This window comes from Montipora capricornis, chromosome 3 (genome assembly GCF_036669925.1).
Source record: "Montipora capricornis isolate CH-2021 chromosome 3, ASM3666992v2, whole genome shotgun sequence".
NCBI lineage: Eukaryota > Metazoa > Cnidaria > Anthozoa > Scleractinia > Acroporidae > Montipora > Montipora capricornis.
This window is the reverse complement of record NC_090885.1, coordinates 67,717,104-67,727,103: the sequence shown is the minus strand read 5'-3', so window position 1 is coordinate 67,727,103 and position 10,000 is coordinate 67,717,104. Positions and strand designations below refer to the sequence as shown.

At 40.1% G+C, this 10,000-nt stretch overlaps 1 protein-coding gene across 1 annotated transcript in view; it reads left to right on the top strand.

Annotated features, from left to right (window-relative positions):
- Positions 1-10,000, top strand: part of LOC138043827 (huntingtin-like) — an 89,158-nt gene that overhangs the window by 35,654 nt on the left and 43,504 nt on the right. The window contains exons 21-28 of the mRNA XM_068890307.1: positions 253-425; positions 1,371-1,431; positions 2,839-3,189; positions 4,726-4,833; positions 5,741-5,818; positions 5,989-6,236; positions 7,021-7,099; positions 8,011-8,175. Coding sequence (XP_068746408.1) covers positions 253-425; positions 1,371-1,431; positions 2,839-3,189; positions 4,726-4,833; positions 5,741-5,818; positions 5,989-6,236; positions 7,021-7,099; positions 8,011-8,175 — 1,263 coding nt within the window. The remainder of the gene's footprint in view (positions 1-252; positions 426-1,370; positions 1,432-2,838; positions 3,190-4,725; positions 4,834-5,740; positions 5,819-5,988; positions 6,237-7,020; positions 7,100-8,010; positions 8,176-10,000) is intronic.

Genomic DNA, 10,000 nt, shown 5'->3' with positions numbered 1-10,000 from the left:
CTTAAGTTGGCGGCGCTCGGGAGATTTGATAAAGACTAAAACTTATTTATTTCGTATACAAACGCTTTCTTTGGAAACAAATTTAAATAAACTTTTCCTGTGATTTTAAGTTATGTTTTGTTCAGTTGGGTGTTCCCTTTAAGAAGTATGTTAGCCATGCTAGAATGGTCTCTTTAAACTTATACCTATGTTTGAAAACATTTGGATGTGAAAATTGTGTCACTGGTTGTAACTGCCCTGTATTTAACATAGATTTCAGGAAGGATCTTATTTGGAGCCGGCTGTAGTGGCGTTCATGTATCGCTTAAAGTTAATTCTGAGCTTGGTTCCCACGATGACTCCAACAGTTCTGCAGAGAACTGGAGTGTGTTCACAGACAGTGCTCTTGCACCTCAGGCAGAAAAACTGGTTTACCACCTTGTGAGGTGAGGTTCTTTTATCTCGAACTTGTGCTAACTGATAGCGTTTTCGAGTTACGTTAAGTTACGAGATATTAGAGAGGTTTAGCATGAAATGAGCTAAAATGAAACTTGCTTCTTTATATTTGGCAAATATACTAAAGCTATATATTAGGAACTCTGAAAACAAGCACACTTGTTCTTGGTTTCGTACTTTTAAGCAACCAGTTTCCTTTTCAAAGTTGGTATATGGTCATGATGGCAATTGCCCCTTAGTAAAAAGTCTTAGTTTCTGCGCTTTCCCTGGAATAGCTTTTCCAGAAAAATAAACGATGAATTAACTGCATACTTCCTCAAGAATGTTCCTTTGTAAGAGTTTCACAGTATCATGCGCATACATTTAACTCTGTTACGATGCGCGTATATTTTACTCTGATCTGATGGACAGGTTCTTGATAAGTTCCTGCGATGGAAGTTTAGTAAATGTAAGCTGGAGGAATAACCTCTCCATGGGTCTCACAGCCAGAGCAGAGAAAAGGAGAAAGACCAACTATATGTATATACTTGAGCTTCTATCAATTCAGAATCAGAGGGTCTGCATCTATAATACCACTGAAGTTAAAGACACAAGAAGTGGGGGTTTTCTGGAAGATAGATAGATAGTTTATACTCCACTATACACACAATCGATAAAAAGGAGAGACAAGGCCAAAAAATAGTAAAACTAACGCCATCCCTTAATGATAACCAAAATTCTTAAATTGTGGAAACAATGGAGAAATAAAGAAAGGTACGGACGAGTCAAAGAAGTATGCAGTGAATGTCTGCGTAGGGTTAACGAGTAAATCACGTGTTCCATCGTCACCGAGAACTTTGTGATACTAGAAAGTGGGTAACAGTGCATGATCAATGACATTTGTTAATTCTTGAAATTCTTGTGTGTGGTAATGGATTTAATTTATCTCTTTGAAGATTACTGAACATTTTCGCTCATGCTGTGGACAACATCGTTCCTGGTGTCCCGCATTTCAAGGTAAAATCGTGATTTTCTGTCTGCAACCTTTTAATTTACTTTTACCAAATAAATTTTGTTGATTCTTCCCTTCAAATCCCGAACTAAAGTTTTTTTAAACTAAAGGCCCGGTTAAACGGTTTCACAGTTCATCAACAGAGCTTCACGAAAGGCCTTGTGTTCCGTCCCAGGCTGCAGCCGCCGTTGTTACTACGGATGCGAACTTTGTACTGTGAATAGAGCGTTTTCACTCACGTGACCAGCAGCCATATTGGATTACTGAAACAAAAGAAAGTATTTGCATAAAACTAGAGTTTAATTCCCGGAGGAGTAGTTTGGTACACCATCATGGGCGCCATTTCTTTGTTTTGGAACACCAACATGGCCGCTGTGACGTCATGTGAAAACGCTCTATACGGACATGGACACGTCATCGAGAGATCGATTGGTGCGCACGCGCATACCCAACCGGCCGTTTGAAAGAAGGGGGCCAACGGTTCGAACTTCTTTCAACATTTGCGAAAACAAAAGAAATATTGAGTGGTTGTTGAAGGAGATGTTGAAGTCGTTTGCATGGGCCTTAAAGGTCCTCTCCTTCACCGAAGTACTCTTTTTTCATCATCTTTAAATTATTGGAATTAAAGGAACCTAGAAATTACTTTGAAGGCTCGGTAAGGGAAGGTTTCCATTTTTTCTTCATTAACACCTGCGATTAGTTGGCAAATTGCTCAACAATTCCAACAGGAAAGACTTGATATACATGCTTGCTTGTCATATCCCGTTTTAACCTCTGGTTTGGATTTGTTTCCGGTTGTCCTGGGTTCAACTCAGCCACGCTTTGAAAATAGCCAACTGGTTGCCTCCAGCCAGATGGGGTTCTTAAACATGTTTCTGTTAAGTTTGAATTTGTTCTTTCAGATTATTAAAAGTTGCGTTCCTGTGAACTAGCTTGATGGTTAAGTGCACTTCCACTATAAACAAAGCAATTGCAATTTAATTACTTACATTAAATTGTTCCCTTTCCTTTCGAACGTGAGGTATTTAGCAAATCAAATGTGGTTCAGCGTTGTCTGTACTCTTTTCGACAACGATATTGATCTTCACAGTGGGCAAAATATTGTGCCGGCACTGAGTGAGTCCACAACAAATTGTGGCCACTGTGATGACGACTATCGTTGTCAATAAGAGTACAGACAACACTAAACCAGATTCGATTTGTTTTTCCCCACAACATTTAACATCAAAGGAAATGTTTATTTCAGAGTGTGACCAAGATCGTGACTCAAAGAAAGAGCAAGCGTTCTCTATATCGTTCTCCCAAAATGACGTGAGCAGCGTTGTCTAGACTCTTATCGACAACGGAAAATCAGCCAATCAGATTGCGAGATTACAAGCAATTGTGTTAAAATTTCTTTTCTCCCTTTCCAGCTCACATTTCCTGGTCAGAATAAAGACAAACAGGCGTCGCCTGCCATCCCGGGTATGGCTGCTCCCCAAGTTTCGTCGTCTTCCTCCACTGGCACAAACCCTGCCATAGCTGTCCCCAAGAAAATACTGACCAAAACCAAGCGGGCTCTCTCCGAGGCAGATCTGCATCTTGCTGCAAATACAGAAAAACCCTCTTCGCCTTCCAAGAGCCAAGGAAGTGTTGGACAATCTTCGGATGTGGATCAATCTTCTCAGGGCCGACCCCCCAAGAGCAGCATTGGCACATTTCATCATTTGCCACATTATATGAAACTGTATGAGATCATAAAAGGAGCCTTTGCCAACAACCAGGTAATGCTGAAATAAAATACGTGAAAAGGTCGTGTCTTAATGGGTCTTATTCGCACGGCGGCCATATTGGCCATAGACCAAGCCTCGAGTTGAAATGTTTGGGAACGAGTTTCGGTGCGCAAAAACAAAAGTTTTCAATCCCTCGGTATTCAACATAGCCACCGCGTGATTAAGGCCTATGAACGTTGGTATTGATAGCCTGAAGCCACGAAAAGAAGAAAACTTCAAATTAAGAAACTCTCAACTACGTTAGACCTTTACTGATGACCTTGGTCAAGATTCTCCTTTATTATATGGCTCTGTCTCACGAGGACTGGGAACTACAAAATTTACGAATTTGATTGGCTAAAATTGATCTTGACCGCGGTCTAGATTTTCCCATCTAGACCGGTAATGTTTTGCGGTGAGAAGATGCAAACTAAAATACTAAAATATTGAGTATTTTCTTCTACCAATATTTATTTATGGAAGTGCCAAACAGCATGATGACAAAAGAGAAGATGCCGAGCAAACTTTGAAAGAATTAAGTTCAGCTCATCGCCACTCATCGCCGTTCGCAAGCAAAATGTCAGTTAGTACAAACCAGTTACATTAAACGAATTAAATTGTTCTTGTTTGGCCATATAATAAACATCTTATTAACCGAGCTAGGTCGGTCTGTATGGGAGAATCTTGACCTCGGTCGCTGGTACAGACCTCACTGCGTTCGGTCTGTACTGGCGACCTCCCGTTCGGCTCAACTGCGTTAGACCTTTACTGGTGACCTTGGTCAAGATTCTCCTATACAGACCTCCCGTTCGGTTAATAAGAACTAAGTATAGCGCTCAGACTCGTTTATTTAGAAGTACACTTATTCGCACTATCAACCTTCACTTCACGAATACGCACTATAAAAGGCGCGGTGCCGTGTCTGTATTATGTTAACAAAAACGTTTTTCTTTTGCTTTATACCAAGAGAAATTTCGCTTTGTGGCGTAAGAGTTTTTAGCTTAGCAACGCTTAACGCAATCATTTACCATATAAGGTCAAACCAAGGTATATGAGCTGATAACCGAGATTGAGTGAACCAATCAGAGCACGCGAAATGCATTATCCGAGGTTGAGAATTTAATAATTCTAAATTATCTGTCGTTCTTTTTTTAATCCCCCGCTGTCATCGACACAACAACACTAGGGTAATTGTTGCCGCAACTCCTGAAAATTATTCAAAATAGCAGCGCGCGGGAAGTTTAAAAACAAAAATAAGCGATTCTGAAGTTGATTTATTTCGGATAAAAACGATTCCTGCGAAAAGTGTGAAGCAAGCTTCGTTGTAAGCATTATTTCCTTTAGCTTAAGGTTATACTTAAATGTTGGAGTGAAGGTGCCCTTTAATTACGGCCGAATACAACCTTCGCGACAGTTTTGTGGCTCTTTTACTATCACACTTTAAAATCTGTTATTCATTGTAGCAAAAGCAATAGAAGCAATGGCATACGCATGGTACGCTGGGCTGCTTTTGAAATCTTAACATTGTTGCATCGTGTATATTTACAGGTGTCATTGGTGGATCCATCTCAAGACAAATTTTGCCAATTTCTGTCTGCAACGCTGGAAGCTTTGTCTCTCCTTCTGGAAGTGACTGCATTTTCAGACATTGGGAAGGTATCTAGGAATTCCATTTATAGTTTTTCGTGTCGTTCCAGTCAAATTAATCTCCCTGAAAATTGTATTAAACAGCTGCTTTTACCCTCACAAAAAAAAAAACAACCCTAACTCTTATATTTGCCTTTAGTTGCTAGACTCTGTGTTGGAAATCAAAATTTGGCGTGCGTCCAATTACTTGCAACTTTCGACTTAAGTGGAAACCAATCGTGCTGTTTCTAGTGGTTTGTTCCGTTGGAAGAGCAGTTGTCTCCGAAAAGAGTCCTACTGGCTGTTAAAATATAGAATTGTTAACTGCAATGCCCCGCAGAAAAGCGTCCAAAGGTGCTTTTTTTTTTCTTCATCACTGTTGTTCAAAAAGACTGTTTCCCTACTTAAATATGACTTCACAGGCGCCCCGCTCTCTCTTCACCTAATGTCTTTAACACCTCGATCCAGAAGCACGTGACCTTGAAGCGTGTAACTAGCAACTCTTTTCCTTGGAACAAAGCTGGGGATTTAAGGTCACCAATTTTATGCCCAAATATGGACAAAAATAAGATGGAAGCGGCACGCGCGGGAAAGTGCACGAGCTACGTTACATCCAAATAAGGAAATTTTTAAAGTGAAGCTCTGAACCGGGGTTAAAAGCTTCGAGGTCATGTTTCTTCTCGATCATATTGGTGAAATCCGTGATGGCGTGCGACCGAAGCCACTTAACAAGGCAAAACTTATCAGATTTTCCTTGAGTATTTTGTGGTGAAAGTTGGCACAGTAATTGAGTATTGGACACCTACATTTTGAAAAAGTTCAAAACAATGGAAATGTGAAATTTTAATCATAGCAGTACTTAAAATATAAGCCGTTGAGATAGCTAACCTGGTAGCTGCCATTTTGCGTCTTAAGGTCATCGCTTCTTTTCTTGTAGCACATTGAGGAAATCCTTGGTTACTTACAAGTTTGTGTCAAACTGGAAGCCGCAAAGACATTCTTATGTGTTCAACAGGTACAGGTAGCTCTTATTCTGGTCTTTTATGAAATGTAACGGAGATGCTAAAATCCCGTCGTAAGAAATTTAATTTCGTATCAAGTAGTAGTACCCATTCTCAAATACGAAAATTTCCAACTAAGTTTGTCTCTTAAAGAATTTTGTTTATACCATTTGTATTTGCACAGCTATTACGCACCATGTTTGGCATCAGCGCTCTTAGTCAGCCAGTCCTGATTCTCAGTCCAATTGTTCCTCCATGTTTGGCCGATACCAATGTAATTGTACCGCCTCCATCTGAGCATGTGCAGTCTTTGGATGAACAGCTCTACCACTCCTGCTTCGTCCATCCGTTGACTCTTATTGCGCAGACGCTGGATAGATTGAAACCCAAGGAAGAGGCAAAAGAGAAAGGTGTAGAACTGGAAGCGTTAAGGTGCGGAACCATCTTAGATCCAGGAGATTATTTTTGCGCAGGGGAACTGTTAATACTCAACTGATATCGTTGGTTGTTAGTTTTAGAGGAAGTTGGGAACCGCAATGTCAGGTGAAGGAAAAAAATACTTGTAAGGAAGGTCGTAGGTTCGACTCCTGCAACGAGGACCACTCGGATTTTTTCCGACTATCCCCGAGTCATCTTCGGAAAAATACAATATTTCGTAAAAAAAAAAAGAACGTTTTAGTGCAGGATACAGAACCGAGAAAATCAAGCTACGTGACTAAAAAAAAAAAAAACGAAAACAAAAGCGATTCTTGAGTTCTTTTATTTCCAGTACAAACGCTTTCTTGAAAAAAATCTCAAACAATAGCCCACGTTCGATATATTAAAACAAAAGGTATCATATCGAGGCTCTGGCGAATAAACTCGTACAAATCCTTGTATTTACTCCCCAGAGCCTCGAGATGATGCCTTTTGTTTAGGACTGAATTTTAAAATACCGAAATTGGGCTATTCGATTGTGCAAATTATTTTCCGACGTTTTTAGTTTATCCCTTTGAAGTTGTACTAGCACTCCAATTTCAAAATCGTTATTCTTTTCTTTTCTTTGTCGGGGGCGATATGATGGAGTCTAAAATATGATGGAGTCTAAAAATCGAACCCAGGTCAAATGGGTGGAAGATTAGTTCTTCCACCACTGCGCCTACCCTGTTCTCATCATGAATGAGATTAAATGCGTTATTTCTTATTTTTTCCCTTGCTATTTGATTATTTTTCTTAGTGGTATCGGGCTCTTTATCAAGAAATTCAAGAGGAAATCCTTCTCTTCTTCTGTCCGACCTAGCATGAAACTTGACAAGGTACATTTATGAGATCTTAGTATAAACAGTTCGTCACACTTTGGCACATACAGTTTTTTTAGCTATTATTTGTTCCACAATTTCGTGGAACAGCGGGAGATTGTTCTCTGGAAATTCAATTTCAGCAATTTCACTTTGCCAACTTGCACGGGGTGGAACGGACTGTATAAAACGCACGTGCTCAACGTGCACGTGGGGAGCGTGCAGAAGGTCGTTGTTTTTGTCACATACTCTTTTAAATTCTCGTTGCAAATGCCCAACTTGTTGAAACATTGAACTTCGCATGTTGGGTAACGTAGGACCAACATTCTTTTGTTGAGCAACATAATTCGTGTGTTCAGCGGAGCGTACAATACCCTGCGAGTGGAGGTCCTTTCATCTTACCAGATAAGTCAAGGAAGATCGAAGGACCTCTCCTAGCAGTGTAAGAGTTGAACTTCGCACTCATGAAAGAATGGGCAATATTGTTGGTACGTTTACATCTCTACCCAACAAATGTTGGCCAACATTTTTGATGCCTTTAACATGGCCACGTGTACCAAACTAATGTCGGCCAATATTATTGGCACTTTTAACGTCACCATTCCACGAATGTTGGCAAATATTGTTGGCTCGTGTAACATCGCAACCCGACGAATGTCGTTGGCCTATACTGTTGGTTCTTGTAACGATGACATCGCCACTTTACATATGTTGGCCAATGTTGTTCTTTTTTAAGATCACCGCCCAACAAGGGTTGCTTAACATTGATGGTACGTTTAACATCCCCAATCAGCAACATTTCCCCAGGCACATAGTGTGTACGACAGGAGTAAAATGCATTAGTGTCTATTGGGCATTTGAGGCACTAAATACACCTTACAGAGGTTCACTCTTAAGCCTTATGTCTCATTCTTGTTCCTCCGCTGTAGCAATCACCAATTCATTCTTTCATTCGCTGGTTTGAGCCCTTGGTAGTCCGTGCTTTGAAAGAGTACACCTTGTCAAGTAACGTTATTCTACAGCAGCAGGTGCTTAGTCTGTTGGCACAACTGGTGAAACTCAGGGTCAATTACTCGTTACTGGATTCGGATCAGGTGATGTAGCTCTCATAGTTTAAAAGGGACAGGTTTTTAAGTGGACGTAGTTGTTGTTAACGTTCTCCCCCCACCCCCCAAGGGGTTCCCCAATAACGAGTAAAATCGTCTGCCGTTTCGGACAGTGAAATCGAAAGGGAGAATTGATCCTCTCACTTATCTGGACAATTTTTAACCGCGCACTGGTGGCTCAGTTGGTTGAGCACCGGGCTGTCACGCGGGAGGTGTCACGCGGGAGTTCAACTCCGGCCGGACCAACACTCAGGGTCTTGAAATAACTGAGAGGAGAAAGTGCTGCCTTTGTAATTACATCTGCAAATGGTTAGACTCTCTAGTCTTCTCGGATAAGGACGATAAACCGTAGGCCCCGTCTCACAACCCTTCAATGTTCACAATCCTGTGGGACGTAAGAGAACCCGCACACTTGTCGTAAAGAGTAGGGCATGTAGTTCCCGGTGTTGTGATCTGTCTTCTGTGGTGTATCCTGGTGGTTAACCTCGTAAGGGAACTATGTCCTATTGTTAATTCCACCATGTATGTATTCATACTCAATCAGTAAATAAATAAATAAATAAATAAATAAATAAATAAATAAATAAATAAATAAATAAATAAATTTAACGGAAACCTGCACTAAAACAACAAAATAACTTTAAACCACAGTATATAATGTCAATTAAAACTGTTCAAACATTTTTTCCAATGAAAGCGTTTGTATCCGAAAAAAATGAATGTCAAAAACGCTTGTTTTGGCTTTCAAATTTCCCGGGCAACGCCATCTTGAGTGATTGTGACGTGTCGTGGTTGCCCTATTTTTCTGACACAAAGATAGGTTGTTCTGGAACAATATGGCAACCACGACACGTCACAATTATTCAAGATGGCGGTGCCTGGGAAATTTGAAAGCCAAAACAAGCGTTTTTGACATTCATTTTTTTGGATACAAACACTTTTAATTGTAAACATTATGTTTTGTGGTTTAAAGTTATTTTGTTGGTTTAGTGGAGGTTCCCTTTAAGCACCTCAAATCTATACATTTATTTTATTCTGCGAGTCCTTTCACGGAAACACACGAGCCTAACAAATTGACCTGTGGCCCGTTTCTCGAAACTCCCGGTAACTTTTCGTGCCCGAAAAGTCCTTTGTGAAACTGCCAACCGCTTGTTTTGGAAAGGCGATCTTTTAACACGTTTTAAAGGTAACAAAAAGAAATATTACTGTGAAGTTTGACGACTTAAATTATCTTCGCTCTTGAGATGCAAAGGGAATATTGTGACACCCGAAAATGGCCCTTAAAGTTTCGGGACTGTTGAGAAACGGGCCCCTACTCCCAACTGAGTGGCTTCATAGCTCAGTTGATGGTGCATTGCACCATGGGTTCAGTAAGCAAGTGGATCAGTTCTATATTGATAATTTTAACTTAAACAAGGATAAATTTTTATAGTTTTCTGGTGATTTATTGTTGATGTGATCTGTTTAAATCAGTATTCTATGTATATTGTATCTTATTTCATGCAGTTTAAGAATCGAGAATTCTGTATAAACTGGCTTACAATTACTCAGATTTCAGCTTTTTGTATTGGTACATTTGTATTTTATTTTGATCATCTGTGTAAATGAGTAAATAAATAAATAAATAAATAGAGTAAAATCGGTAGGTGTCTCGGTTAGGAGAAAAAGGTTGAAAGGGGATATAGTTTTTGAGCAGACGTGCTTGCTGTTAACCTTTTCGCACCCAAGGAGATTTTCCCATGGACAAGTGAAGTCGTCAGGTGTTAGACAGAGTAAATCCGTAAGTGGCCATCTTAGAAGGCAAAGGATAAAC